The sequence below is a fragment of the Camelus bactrianus genome, chromosome 8 (genome assembly GCF_048773025.1).
Source record: "Camelus bactrianus isolate YW-2024 breed Bactrian camel chromosome 8, ASM4877302v1, whole genome shotgun sequence".
Lineage (NCBI taxonomy): Eukaryota > Metazoa > Chordata > Mammalia > Artiodactyla > Camelidae > Camelus > Camelus bactrianus.
In genome coordinates this window covers 53,763,756-53,778,877 of record NC_133546.1, presented here as the reverse complement: position 1 = coordinate 53,778,877, position 15,122 = coordinate 53,763,756, and the positions used below count along the sequence as shown (strand labels likewise).

The following is a 15,122-nucleotide window of genomic DNA, read 5'->3' as shown; positions in this document are numbered from 1 at the left end:
TTTTGGAAAAAAACAGTTCAAAAACACTAATTTTGGCCTGTTTTAAATGTTTAACTCAAATACTTTTCCCATCTAACTCCCAAATAGTAAATATAAAGTTAGAAGAATTAACAAGTAAACCATTTTAGATTAAATTCTTACAGATTATACCACATGCTCTAAGTATTGACTATTGCCATTAAGTACCAAAAATGCAAATAAACTCTTAAAGCATTACCTTGTCATACCTGTTGAGAGACAGGCTTATTAAATCACAAAGAAGATTTTCACAGTGTTCTTCAAATACGCTGACATTGGTTAAATTGTCACCTGCCAGATTCATAAACTGTTGACCATATACAACTTGTTCTAAAAATGGAATGAAAAAATAAATCGTATTTAAAAGTACAGCAGACCTTACCAATCCAGAAGGAAAGTGACTGTACACCTTTAAATAACAAAACTGCAACACAGTTAAAAGCAAATTTTCTGCAAATAAAAGTTAAATTTGAAGACAATTCCTTTCATATATGAGCACTGATAGACATCACCTAAAAAGTTTCAATCCTCCCAAGTACCATTTATCAGATTCTCTTTTCTTAATAAGGCCATCTGAAAAGCAACAGTGCAACAACACTTAAGAGAAACAAAAATAAAAGAGGAAACACAAGAAAATCTCTACCTAGATTTCTAACAAATAAAGACTTTAAAACATTATTATTCCAAAAAATACTGATAAACCATGCACAATTGTTTTGTGGGCATGAAATACAGCAAACCAAAGTAACAGATACCAAAATCTGTACTTGTATTAGAGTAAGTCCACCTTAGTTTTGCTCTAAGAAAATATTATTTGAAATACAGAGTCCACATGAGAGAGGAAATGATATATTTCTGTATACATAGCTTTGTATATTCGCGTCTATGTATATGAGTACACACACATACACATATATATGTATGTGTATTTTTGTATTTATTAATTCATTGAAAAGCAGGTGTTGAGGTAAAGAATGTCTTTATAACCTAAATAATTAATAATTTACAACTAAATAATATTTAGAGAATACTGCTAAACTGATAACGGAATCTGAAGATGCCAAAGAACAAGGCCAAGAAATAGGCAACATGTGAAATAAAACATTACTATCCATAATACATACAAACTACTACTAATTAATTAAAGAAAAACAGGAAAGATAATGAGACGAAAGATAATACAACACATATTTTGCAAAAGATAATGAATAAGTAATTAACAGAGCAAATATAAAAAACAATAAAATTAAGTAAAGATGTTCAACTTCACTGGTAATCAGGAAATCGCAAAAATCGATTCAATATCATTTTTCATGTATTGGCGAAAACAAATAAATAAATATCCATTACTGGCTAGAGTATGAGGTAAAGGCACACTCAATAGTGTATATAAAATGGGGAAACTTACTATACAGCACTAGAGCATCAAATACAATTATTAAAAGTGCAATGTGCCACTTCAATTCTAAGAATATTCTATGCTACAGAATAACTTGTACAAATATTCAAAGATGTGTATATGCACAAGGATGTTCGGTGAAATATTATTTGTAATATCAAGAAACCCCAGAAATAACTGAAATATTAAAAAATAGACTTGGCTAAATAAATTATGATAAGTCCATAACATATAGCCCTTAAATAAATCAAGTAAAACTGTATGTACTAACGTGAACAGATCCCTAAAAAAATGTTAAAAGAAACACTACACAGAACAATATGATGATACAATTTGTGGTTAGAAACAAAACAAAAAATTCTACCTGTGAGTTTCTATATATGTATGCTAATAGATAATAAGTAAATACGGATGGATAAATGGCTAAGCTGTTCCCGGTAGTTACCTCTGGAAAAAAAAAAAGACCTTCACTTTTTACTTTGGTTACTATTTGATTAAAAAAAAAAGTCAGGAAGCACTCATTACTTGTGTGATTTACAAAAATATAAATGTTAGATTAAAAAAGGACATAAATCAGAAATCCATAAACTTACTCAATTTTTCACCAAGCATGTGAAGAATTTCCAGCACCAGCCAATGGATATCTAAGTGGAGATGTAATAAATGCCATGATGGTGGGAAAAGCTGTGAATGACAATATCAACTGTGACTGAGAATTCATAATACTTTATTAGGTATTCCATAGCATGTCACAACACTCCTCCATAAGCACAAGTTAACGTACCCATGCTCCAAAAGCTCAAGGGAAACCTCTACCTTGTTCACTATGGGATTCTTCCACTGGAGATCTCTGAAAGCAGGATACACTTTTATCTGATGTTGTTTAAGACAGACCAGCCTTGGGGCTGCTGAATAGACTTGTGTAGTAAAGGTCCCTACCAGTCAAATGAGATGTTACTACAGATGCAAGGCAATAAATTTTAAAACACTTATTTTCATAACTTTGTTTTAGACTTTAGTTGGGAGATATGTGTTTCCAAATGTAATGAATACCCAAGAACACCGATATATTTTAACAGGAGAACTTTCAGACTCTCATTTAGACACTACTGTTGTGCTCATTAAGAAACTAAAGTTAAAAGCAGTGAAGAAACTTACCCCTCAATTTGTGCCTTAGAATGCAAACCTAATTCTATCTGATCCAAAAGCCAGTGCTCTTAACTACTGTGCTGTAGTAGGTTATCAATAAACTTTCTCCAGTTATGATTTCGTACCACTATAAAAATATAACATACATTTTCTATTAAGACAACCAGGAAGAATGATGGAGGGACTTGCCTTATCAAATATGCAAACAAAACACCAACACTAATAAAGCAGTACTGGCTCAGGAATAGATAATAAATAAATAGGAAAAATAGGGAAAAGAGAAATGGATAAACATGGTATCTCAAATCAGTGGGGAAAGTTCAGGTCTTTCTATAAGAGACAGGATTAAGAACTTATTCATTTGCAAGAAACTAAAGTTAGATTTCCTACCTCACAGTGTATTTTTTAAAGAGAGAAATTAGACATAAATGTTAAAAAAAATTTTTTTACAGCAGCATAGGGATGATACCAAAGAAAAAGTTGACAAATATAACTATATAAAAAAATTAAAACAGCTATCTACCTAGCAAGTAAGCTTAAGTGCTGGAAAAAAGATAAATTACTGAAAATATTTGTCATACATAATATTCAACAAATAATTTCTCAAATTTTTAAAATTCCTAAAAAAGAATAACAGATGTTCAGCTGAAAATACCAATTAAGGCATTCATTACCTTTTATGAGATTGATAAAATGTAAGAAATACATGGTCTTGAAAGATGCTTTTTATTTTGTAAGCTTTTTTTTTTTTGCTGTTGTTTGAGAAAAGAATAGTATTTTAGTGTATGATTTTTTTTGTTTATGTGTTGAAGATTCCATTCCCCTACTTTAAAAATTCAGTCTTCTGATCTTCAAATAACCTGTCTTTTCAAGTCTGCCCAATTCAAAAGCCTATGAAAAGCAAAATCTAGTTTGAGGACACTTGCACACATTTTTTATTTCTGCTGCTAGATAAATTGTTAATTTTTATTTTCTTAGGCATTTGATGGATATTCAGAAAATAAAAACCAGTTCAATTTATAGAAACTAAAACAAAGGAAAAACATCCCTCCCCCACAATCTACCCATGAATCTTTATTAATTGACATGATTAAAAGCAAATGCCTATTTGGTTTCTATGGATTAGATTAGAATTCAGTTGGAACTCTAGTTACTTTTATGTTTACATATATTGATCCCTGATAAGAAGAGTCAGTTTTTCTAAATCATTGTTAAACTTCAGAGAAATATATAAACATTTGATTGTAGCTTATTTGGGCAAAAACCCATTCCTAAAAACTGAATGTTCTTCAAATTGGTAAAGTCAAATAGAATGGTAAAGATGAGAGTTTAGGGGATCCCATGGGGAATTATAAATTGCCATTCACATAAACTCACATTTATCTATGGAGAATTGGTTAATTACATCCACAGACTGGGTCATGCTAACAATACAAATTTTTTAAAAACCAAACTTCAGAGAGATTGATTATCACAGGCAGAAAAATAAAGGACATAGTCAAAACAATCCTAATCATATTCCAAAAAAAGATCTCAAAAGTCAGAATAGACATAAAGATGTGGTTTTGAAAGCGTAACTTTAAAGGTGATCTTGAATCTTACTACAGTATTAACTAGGATTTGTCCAAAACTTTATCAATAGGAAAGATAATATAAATTTTAGAAAATAAAGGTATTTTATTTGCTTTGCAACTTTTAAATATTTGCAGTTATAAAATGGAATGAAAAAAAGCTATCATTGATTCAGTGTAAACAGTGTGCTAAGCACTTTATGCATTTTAATTTACTTAATTCTCCCAGTAACTCAAGGAGGCTATACCAATTATACAGATGGAAAGACTAAAGCAAGAGGTGTTACTTGCCCAATGACACAAAATTAATAAAAGGAGGAGCCAGAATTTCAACTCAGGTAGCCTGGTCCATGAACTACACTGTTGACTAATTTCCTTCATTCTTAAATGGATATTCCTTACGAGAAGGAAAAAACCCTGATAATTTAAAAATTGAACGAAACAAGTCAAACCTTAGTATGATTTTGATTTACAAACGCTCCTGTGTTTATAGTGGGAAGTTCTGATAGGTGTCCTATATACAAGAGTAATCCATGAAGCTCATCAATCAACACGGAGGGAAGTTGTGCCTCCAAAGCCTTGTAGGGATGAACAGGAACATGAGTTTCAGCATTGTGTACTTTCAGGGACCTAAAAAATGATTAGATACAATAAGCAACCAGAGTCTGGATAAATATGCACCCAGGAATTCATGCATTAATCATAATATTCACCTGATATCCTACCTGAAGATGAAGACTTTAACATAATGAAGAAATCTTATACACTGCTGTCTAATATTGTCTGCTTTGCAATGTAGGGTTGATATCTTCCCTAAAACCAAAAGAGATGATAATCATTGCTTAAATAATCAGTGGGCAGTGACAAAAAAATTCTATAAGCCCATATAAGCAGCAATTCTCTATCTTTTTTTCCCCACTGATTGCTACATGGTTCTTAGCATGCCCACAAAAACTACTCTTATTAAGGTTACCAGTGAAACTCATGTGGTCCAATCTAAGGGACACGACCTGTCCTCAATTAACCTGCCCTTGTAGCAGCATTCGCTCACCTGCCTTCATGGATGCCACGTGCTGTCAGTCTTCTTTCTTCCTCACGTGTCCTTTCTCTTGCCTTTCCATTACTGGCCCCTCCTCCTCAGTTCTACTACTAATAATGGGGCTCCTAGGGCTCAGCTCGAGTATCCCTCTGTACTTCTCTTCCTACATGTATGATCTCATCAGTTCCTTTATTTATAAATGAAACAACTCCAAAGGTTAACCTACATTCCAGGCCTCTCCTTTATACTCCAGACCTTGCAAGTCAAACTGCCTGATATCTATCCTCGGATTACTCAGACAGTGCAGACGTCTTCCAAAACCAGTTCATGCTGCCCATGTTTTCTCCACTCATCACATGGTGTCAACAGTTGCCTATATGTCATTCTTGACTTTCTTTCCTTCAAACTCTTATCTAATCCATCAGATTCCCATTAACTTTATGACCAAAATACACTTTCAACCAATCCATTTTCCCTATGATCTTCTGAATTACTGCAACAGGATTCTTACCAGGTCTTCTCACATCCTCCTTTGCCCCTCTATAATCTAAGTACAAAATCTGCTTTAAATGTTTATCAATTCCTGTAACTCCTAAACCAAAACGCATGAAAGGCCATCTACTGTATTTAGAATGAAGTCAAAACTCCTTATAATGACTTATAAGGCCCTGAATGACTTATTCCTACCTATCTCTCAACCTCAACCCATGCTATCCTTCCCTCACATCAACAGTTACACCAGCAAAAATTATCAGGTGGTTACTATGTATAAAACACAGATAACCACTATAGGGATAATGAGTCAACCAGAAAACAAAGGCAGAGAAAACATGATGAGAATTATAAGCAACAAACTATCATCTATATGAAACATAAAGCAAAACTTATTTCTAAATTTGTGCTCAAATGAGCAAACATGGACACTATTTTGGCAAAACCAACAGGAGCCCAAATGTAAAGATATTGCACAATTATCTACATATCAAACATACACAAAACAGTGCAGTATACTTTTAACAGCTTAATTACATTTCCCTTATAAAAGTCAAATGATCCCGCAGTGACAATTCTTAGCCCATAAAGTCAGTACTCTTAAGAACAACTGCTGCATCCAGCAAAGATGGAATTAAAAGAATCAGTTTTAACTATCTCCCATCTTAAACTAGATAACCAAAAACAAAACAAGCCAACAAACAACAACAAAAAAAATCAAACCAAAAACATAAAACAGTTCTCAGGCACTAGACAAAGGCAATGCAAGACTGTTATCCTAGAGAGAAGGTAAGTCCTAAGAGTGCATCAGGTTTCCATCTAGAGACAGTTTCTAGGCTGCAGCACAGGGTTAGAGAATTCAAACAGAGCCCAAGTCACTCAGTTGAGGAGAAATGAGATCAGAGTTTAGGGCAGTCTAAATTTGGAGGGCAAAAGTACCAAAGAAGAAAAAAAGCTACACAAAAAAAGAGCCCTGGAGGGTACAGAGGGTCCGTTTTGAGTCTTTAGCTAAGGACTGATCTGTAGCCTAGAGAAAAACACCAGAAAACGACCCCCCCCCCAAAAAAAGGAAAAAGAAAACGATTCCCTGCAAAGCTTATTCAAGCCAGGGAACGGTTCAAGTTCCCATTAGCAAGAATGAAAGAAAAAAAAAAAGTAATACTCCAAAAATAATCCTCAAAAGCCTTACTACAGGTAAATTAATGTTACACTAAAGGCTACTTTTTAGACGTCCTAAGAAAATTTACAAGCCTCAAGAAGATCCAATGAATTACAAGTACTCAGCAGTTAGCCAGAACAAAATTCAACACCAGTATTAGTAATACAAGAAAATTCAGAGAGCAGCAATGTAAAATCTACAATGCCCATCACACAATAGAAAAATTACTAGATGTTCAAAGAAGCAGAAAAACATATCACAGAACTAGGAGGAAAATCAATCAATACAAAAAGGCCCAGAAATGACAGTGATGAAAGCCTCTGGAGTCAACAAAGTTAAAAACAGCGGTTATATACTGAATCACTTTGCTGTGCACCTAAAACTAACATTGTAAATCGACTACACTTCAATAAAACATAAAATTAAAAAAAAGTAGTTATACATATATTCAAGATAGATTTTAAAAAGCGTAAGAACAGAAACAGAAGATAAAAAAAAATCCAAATGCAATGTCTAGAGACAAAAAAAACCCCACAAGATCTGAAAAAGGGGTACCATCAACAACTATATTTAAGAACAGGTATCAATAAAAAAGTAACATTATATTATGTATGTTATTCTGCCTCAACAGGAAGACAATCCGAGGAGTATAATCAACAGGAGAACAAGAACCATATGTACTTCAGTAAGGGACCCTACACAAGAGCTTTCGGTGGGGGGGCGGGGGGGAGGGTTGGGCTGAAGGCCAAGGCTAACCACCTGAGTTTATTAACAAAGCCCCGACACAGCTGCACGGCAAGAGTAAGCTGACTTTGGGATAATCTTTAATACTGCTAACCTGCCCAACAAATCTGTCACTGAAAGTTTTTTTTTAAGCCACAAAACCAACCAAAATGTCAAGTAACCATTTCAACAAATAGTCCACTGCAGTGATTTGAGGTCGGTAAGTGCTTTTCAAGGAATAATCTTACATAACAAATACCTTCCATGAACCCAATTTAATTATCTATATAGTAAAGGTATTTTTGCTGTTCCCACTACAACCTTGTAAAGGCGCCCCAGGGGTTCCAAATAAAATTCTTACTCTAGTGTGGTTTTACAAAGACAGCTATGATTTCATACCTTCTAAAAATTCATCACTCTCATATGCACTCTGTTCCAACCATACATAATTACTACTTACTCCCTGCTCCCTGAACTTTTTATGTTTTTACGTACTCAATGCCTTTGTCTATACAGCTGTTTCTACTTGGAACTTTTCCTACCCCACAAAACTCCAAAATCTTTTGCCTAGCTAATTCCTCCTCATCCTTGAAGAGCCAGATCTGGCATCACTCAGAGATGGGCACATAAACAGATGAAGCCCTTGGCTCCCTCAGCAGCTTGTACATGCCTCTATTACTACACTTTTCCATTTACCAAGCTGAACTATGTCTGCTTGTTTCTCTCTCCTACTCAACTAACTGCAAACTCCTCAGCAGGATATTTTTCCTCTTTCATTCGTCACCACCTTACACACTACCTGGCATGAAGCAGGAACTCATGTGAGAATGAAACAGTAATATTCAACATTTACCAAGCACAAACTGAGAAAACAAAAGAAATAAAATAGCCCTGACAGCTAACAGCTAACAATTAGGCCATGATGTTCCCCACTGAAATTAAACAGTTGTTATACAGTATCAAAAATAACCACACAAGATCACTCCATGATTATGGTGAAGCAAGAAAAAAACAAAACCTCTCTGTAATCATGCCCTACACAGAAACAAGGCACTACACAACCACACAAAAACAAACAAAATGCAAAAACAGAATATCCCCTTCTTTCAGCTAATATGACTCTTGCTTCTTTACTAAATAGAACCCTCCCACACCTCCCTGTTTGTCCCACCTTCCCAGTATGAATTACACACTCAGTCATTAAATTGCCTCTGCTTATTAACAGCATGAAATCCAGAATAAAGCCCTAGCACCCTTAAACTCTACCCAAAATCAGCCTGCACGGGCCCATATCCTGTCACAAGCCCCTCCCTACTTCCTCTTACTGAGAAGCCTCAACTGTCCCTCAGGATGTCTGTTTCTCCCTTGCTTTCTGAGCTACTAAGCCCTTTGACCAAAGGTTTGTTCCAGGTGATCTGTGGTTGCTAGGCATCACTAATAACAGACACAAGGGCTAAGCACCTAACACGCATTATCCTCATAAGAACTCAATGAAGTGGGAACTATTACCCGGTGTGAGATCCACAATTAGCTAAGATTGGAACCTAGGCTAATCAGTCATGATTCTAAATACTATACCAAAATTGATAGAAAGGAGAAGCTATCCTGCACTAAAATGCACTGCCCTTCAATTCTCTTCACTATCTTAACTATACCAATTCCCTCCAAAATCGATAGTCCACTAAATGCCAAAAACAAACAAAAAATGAAAGCAGAAAAGAGCAAGAAAACAGCAGGAGGTCTGGCACTTTCTAAGTTCTCCATCCCACTCCCCATCCCCAAAGCAAGTTACTACTTCACTAAAGAGAAGTTTAGCCTTAAGTTGATTTTACTTACAGATTTGGAAAAGTACTATAATTCTCATCTACAACAAAATTTTAGTGTCATACTTTTTCTGAACACTAAATACACTGTATCCTGAACTTCCAAACTAACACTTGCTCCATATTATAATGATATTCCAATGACAAGCCATAGACCCACGTGCAATTTAATGTAATGGAGAACTATTCCTTTTTACCATTAAACATACTTAGAACTTACCAAAATCACAGTTGGCCTGTAATAAGGTTTCCAAGTTGTATAGCTGTTGCCTAATTTAAAAATATATGGTGAGAATTAGTTTTAGAACAGTTTAAAAGATGTAACAATTACATGGATAGTGTTTCCAAACCTATTACACAGCTTCAATGCCTCTCATTTGTGAAAAATGTTTAATAATACATCATGAATGTTTATCAGTGTCAGCCTCGGGTAGTGAGGACTTTGAGAGAAGATAAAACACACCTTTGTCTGACAGCCCAAAAATATCTACTAAAAGCTGTATTTATCTCAAAAATTATATAAAATATCATAGATTTCACTATCAAGATACTATTTGTATCTTCAATAAGTTTAAAATAGTTACATAAAACACCCTAAGTTAACAGTTATATAATGAAATGTTAAACTATATCAATTAGACAATAGGAGTTCTGAAAAGGAAGGGTAAAGTAGACTAGAGTTATCAGGGAAAGTTTTATGATGTTCTCCTTTAATTTCTCAGAATCATCTTCTCTTGCCATTCTCCCTAGTTACCTTTCAACTCCTTAAAGACTGACTCATATTCATAACCTGTGTCCTGAATAAGACAACTCATTCAGTAACGTTCAGGATTACAGAGAACCACTCACTCAGCCTGTTTTCCCAATAAAACCCATATTATAGCACAGGTCCCATGGGATGAGGGTAAGAGGAGAAATCCCTCCAACTTTCCATTTTCATTTAAATGTACCATGTATACATTCTTTACTAAAAGTTGTGTAAGTTTCAAGTATACAGCATTATAATTCGACATCTGTGTAAACTACAACATAATTACAAGTCTAATTACTATCCATCACCATACACTTGACTCCTTCACCGTTTTTACCCACCTCCTAAACCCCTTCCTCTCTGGCAACCATTAATCTGTACTCTGTTTTATTTTGTTTGTTCATTTGCATTATTTAGTTTCCATGTAAATCATACAGTATTTTTCTTTGTCTGGCTTATGTCACTAAGTATATTACCCTCACAGTCCATCCATGTTGTTGTAAATGACAGGATTTCATTTTTTAAGGCTGAGTAGTATTCCATTGTGTGTACACACACCAAATTTCTTTATCCCTTCATCCATCGAAGGACACAGGTTTTTTCCATATCCTGACTATTGTAAATAATGCTGCAATGAACAGAGGGGTGAATATATCTTTTCAAATTAGTGTTTTTATGTCCTTTGAATAAATACCCAGAAGTGGAACAGCTGGGTATGGTAGTTCTATTCTTAGTTTTTTGAGGAATCTCCATATTGTTTTCCATAGTGGCTACACCAATTTACATTCCCAACAAGAGTGCAGAAGGGTTTCTTTTCTCCACATCTTCTCCAACATTTGTTGTCTTTTTGACAACAACCATCCTAATAGGTGGGAGGTGATATCTCACTGTAGTTTTGATTTGCATTCCTTTAATAATTAGTCATGTCGAACATCTTTTCATGTGCCTCTTGGCCATCTGCAAGTCTTCCTTGCAAAAACATCTCTTCAGACCCCCTGCCCATTTTTTAATCGGATTTTTGTTGTTGTTGTAGAGCTGTATGAATTCTTCATATATTCTGGATAGCAACCCCTTACGTAGTAACCAAATATATGATTTTCAAATATCTTCTCCATCCACTAGGTTGCCTTTTCATTGTGATGATGGTTTCTTCTGCTGCAAGAAGCTTTTTAGTTTGATGTAGTCCCACTTATTTTTGCTTGTTTCCCTTGCCTTTGGAGTCAGAGCCACAAAAACTTGGCTAAGACTGATGTCAATGAGGTTACTGCCTATAGTTTCTTCTAGAAGTTATATGGTTTCAGGTCTTATATTCAAATCTTTAATCCATTTTCAGTTAATTTTTGTGTATGCTATAAGATGGTGGTCTAGTTTCATTCTTTTACATGTAGCTGCCAGTTTTACCAACACCATTTATTAAAGAGATTGTGCTTTCTCCATTTTATGTTCTTTGCTCCTTTGCTGTAAATTAATTGTCCATATATCTGTGGGTTTATTTCTGGGCTCTCAATTCTATTCCATTCATCTATGTGTTTGTGTGACAATAACATACTATTTTATTTATTATACCTTTGTAATATAGTTTGAAATCAGAAAGTGTGATGTCTCCAGCTTTGTTCTTCTTTTGCAAGATTGTTTTGGCTATTTTGGATCTTTTGTGGTTCCATATAAATTTTAGAACTATCATGTATACATTCTTAATGGATTCAGGGATAAAAATTAATTTGCCTTTGATAAACAATTCCATTTCAAAATCTAAAATCTGAATTAGGACTGGATTTTAAATAATAATGAAAAATTATCCCAATCTCATTAATTGTGATAAGATAATGTTTATGTTAAAAAAAGTTCATATTTTTAAGAAATGTATATTGAAGCATTTAAGGGTGAGATGACATGATGCCTGGAATTTGCTTAAAAACATGTAAGCCAAAAAAGAAAAGGCCAAAAATAGAGGGAAAGGGAGAGATGAAGGAAATGTAATAAAACCTTGATGTTTATTGTAACTGAGGGGCATTATCACACTATTCTCTCTATATTTGTGTACATTTGAAAATTTTCATTAAAATTTTAAAAATATTGTCCAAGTTAATTAATCACATTTCTATTACACAGTAAAAAAATAGATTTGGGAAGTCTGAGTTCATTCTCTAAAGATTATTGAAAAACTATGGCTATTAAGTAATAAAAGTATTTTATTTTTCTTCCAAAATTATGGTATAGTTCAAAGCCTTAAATATTTGTCTTCAATGCATGATGTCAAATACAGAAGGATAAAAATTCTGAAAATCACTAAAAAACAACTCATCAAAATCATTACTCCATCAAACATTGTTGCTTAACTGTTGTTACTGATAAGATAACCAAGTGAGCAACAAGCACAATCCTACAGGTGCTTTAGCAATACTGGTATTAGAAACCACCTAGCAATGTGACTTAAAACTGAATAGCATTTACACTCAATGGTAATTTAAAAAACCCAAAACATACCTGAATAGATGAAAAAGAACTCTAGATGAATCCACTAATGCTGTTTCAGTAACCCACTGAACGCCAAATATTTCCACTGTGTCCTCTTCAAAATTAGTTGGTAAAGGATCAAGATTCAAAATTAGTCTGAAATGAAAACTCTGATTTAATCTCATAAAAACTATGCTAAATTCCATACTATAGCACGTCTTTTTTGACATTATATGAATCCATATTACACATGACATGTTAACAATGTTATAAAATCATGAAATGTCTGATACCTTATACTATTGTAGTTAGACTATATTAAGAATTCAATCTTACATTGGGATTAAAAAGTATAACTAAATAGCACTATAACTTGGGGGAAAAAACTGAAAAGGAGTCTAGGGAACATACTTTCATCTGTCTTCAATAGTGGTCTTCAGATGTAAAACTGCACCCTTGAAGGGGACATTTAATTTTTAGAATAGTTGAAAGTTATTCTGAGCCAATGTCTAAAGAAGGACATAATCACGTTCAGTAACTTTTTTTTAAGGTCTCAAAGAAAGTACAACTATAAAAATCAACAAAAATGATTTCCTTTCTGACTGAAATTGCCTCAGCAGGTATTGCCAAGATATTTCAATAATAGGAATTTTACTGCATTATGTGTATACGCCTGTTCAAGACAAGAGCGTTGAAGAATAACGTTGCTGTGAACTTATGGGAGTATTTATCAGAAAAGTGAAAAAAAAAAAAAAGGAAGTCTATAAGACTTCTATATGCATAAATATGCAGAATTAGAAGGCACTGGGGCAACAAAAAAGGTTTATGTCTTACTTAAGAATTACTGAGAAGCTTCAGAATATTAGCTCATGTTTTGGAATATTAGCTCATTTCAAAAAGCCCAGGTGGCTCAGAATTCACTTTATGTAAAAGGTAAAATAGTGCCCAGCTCCCTACCCCAAACGTGAGGCAGCAGTGAGGTAAGAAAACATCAGGTAACGAGGAAGACCTTCCAAAAATCTTTTAGGTATGCTCTAAGCAGGAAACCAACAGAATAGCTTGTAACCGTGTGATATAGTAAGCCAATTTAAATACATTGCTTGATGAACATCAAAGTTTAATTGATTGAAATCATAAATAACATTCCTAAACAGACTGGTAACAAATCTGAATAGGTTAGAGCAAAGTTTTCGATTTTTTACCTACCGCTTAAGGGCTCCGCTGGAAAGGTAGGACTCCCCAGAAAAATGTTTTCCTCCTCTGTGGTCAAAATCACAAGAAAAGCAAGGGGGTTTGCACCACTCTGTCTCCAGCTCCAGCTCCAAGCTGTCGGTCAGGAATGTCGACGCAGAGGCACAGTTATCCATTGTTTACTTCATGTCCTGAAATGTTTGGGGTTCGTTATGATTATCATTAAGGGCTCCAAATAAGTTGTAATGAGATTCCTGGAGGTGGGGCGGGCCGAGAAATTGGAAGTGACCTCAAGAAAGTTCCCCAAACGCCCCCCCCACACACACACACAAAGGAAAAACCCGAGACGCCAAATCTTCAACAACTCTCCCCACTACCGACTTCCCGAGATCAAGGCCGTCAGAACTTAGAGCGAATGCACCCCCGACTGGCTGTAGCAGGAACTTAAAATCCCCTTTAGTCGGACACCGCAGCCCAGGACAGGGTGGAGAGGAAAGAAATGTTTTCAGGACAGATCCAACTTCAACTCCTGAGCCCGCCTCGACCTGCGGCCTCCACTACGTTACTAAACCGCTCTCAGCCAGTTTCCGGGCACTGTCGGGAACTGTAAGCTCCCTTGCAGACTACGGTAGGGGATCAGAAGGGACCGGCGCAAAACCCTACTCCACCCCGCCGCGGGGCAAGTCCCGCCAGATCCTCACAAGGCAGCGATAGGAACGCCGACCACAGGGCGAGTGGAGCCGGCGTCCTGCGCACCCGGGCGTCCCAGGTTAGCTGCATGTCGTACCTGCTCACACTTTCAGTCCCCGAGATCCGCCCCGGAGATTCCGACCGCAGCCTGCGACTCGGTGGGGTCTAAATCCCACACAGGTGAAATTCCCGCCAAGGCGCGCTCGCGCTCAGGAAGGGCGGGGCTAAGGCGCAGCCCGCCCCCGGAGGTCCGCTCGCGAGGTCTCCGCGGGAACCACCGGCGCTGTGCAAGTTCTCGCGAGAGTCTGTCAGCTGCGCGTTCGCTCGGAAGAGCGACAAGCTTCTTTTTTTTTTTTTTTTTTTTTGTAGTTTTAATTGGTACTTTGGGCCTGAAGGCGGGGGCCTCACTGAGAAAGGAAACTGAGCCTGAGGTGAGCAAGGCTTAGGGATACCGGGGTTGTCCTCAGGCCGGGCTTGAGAAAAGAGCTCTGCCTCAGCGAGTCCGAAGCGAGCGTCTCAGGCTGCGCCACCCCCTCTTACGCGCTAGTCCCGGCAGCTCTTTTGTTGAGGTTGAGGATGCCTGTTCATGGACTGTGGGCAAGGCAGGTGCAAAAAGGAGGCTTTTCTAACGTATGGAAACACTGAGTAGGTCAGATGGTA

The 15,122-nt window shown here is 36.0% G+C and overlaps 1 protein-coding gene and 1 long non-coding RNA gene across 8 annotated transcripts in view; one reads left to right on the top strand and one right to left on the bottom strand.

The window, feature by feature from the left end:
• MMS22L (MMS22 like, DNA repair protein) overlaps nucleotides 1-14,703 on the bottom strand; it is a 107,489-nt gene extending 92,786 nt beyond the window's left edge. The window contains exons 1-8 of one of the 2 annotated variants that reach the window (XM_010948404.3): nucleotides 14,560-14,703; nucleotides 13,788-13,963; nucleotides 12,612-12,737; nucleotides 9,594-9,643; nucleotides 4,863-4,950; nucleotides 4,590-4,767; nucleotides 2,011-2,101; nucleotides 218-348 (exon numbers count right to left, since the gene is read on the bottom strand). In XM_010948404.3, the coding sequence (XP_010946706.1) occupies nucleotides 218-348; nucleotides 2,011-2,101; nucleotides 4,590-4,767; nucleotides 4,863-4,950; nucleotides 9,594-9,643; nucleotides 12,612-12,737; nucleotides 13,788-13,948 (825 nt within the window). In that variant the 5' untranslated portion in view covers nucleotides 13,949-13,963; nucleotides 14,560-14,703. Of the gene's footprint in view, nucleotides 1-217; nucleotides 349-2,010; nucleotides 2,102-4,589; nucleotides 4,768-4,862; nucleotides 4,951-9,593; nucleotides 9,644-12,611; nucleotides 12,738-13,787; nucleotides 13,964-14,559 lie in introns of those variants that run through there. The other variant, XM_074368601.1, reaches the window with a different exon arrangement.
• Nucleotides 14,704-14,742: 39 nt separating this feature from the next.
• Nucleotides 14,743-15,122, top strand: part of LOC105063771 (uncharacterized) — an 864,622-nt gene continuing 864,242 nt past the window's right edge. For 2 of the 6 annotated variants that reach the window (XR_012508690.1, XR_012508689.1), the window contains exon 1: nucleotides 14,743-14,893. This is a non-coding gene — a long non-coding RNA (uncharacterized LOC105063771). The remainder of the gene's footprint in view (nucleotides 14,894-15,122) is intronic. The other 4 variants (XR_006722441.2, XR_006722438.2, XR_012508688.1 and 1 more) reach the window with 3 other exon arrangements.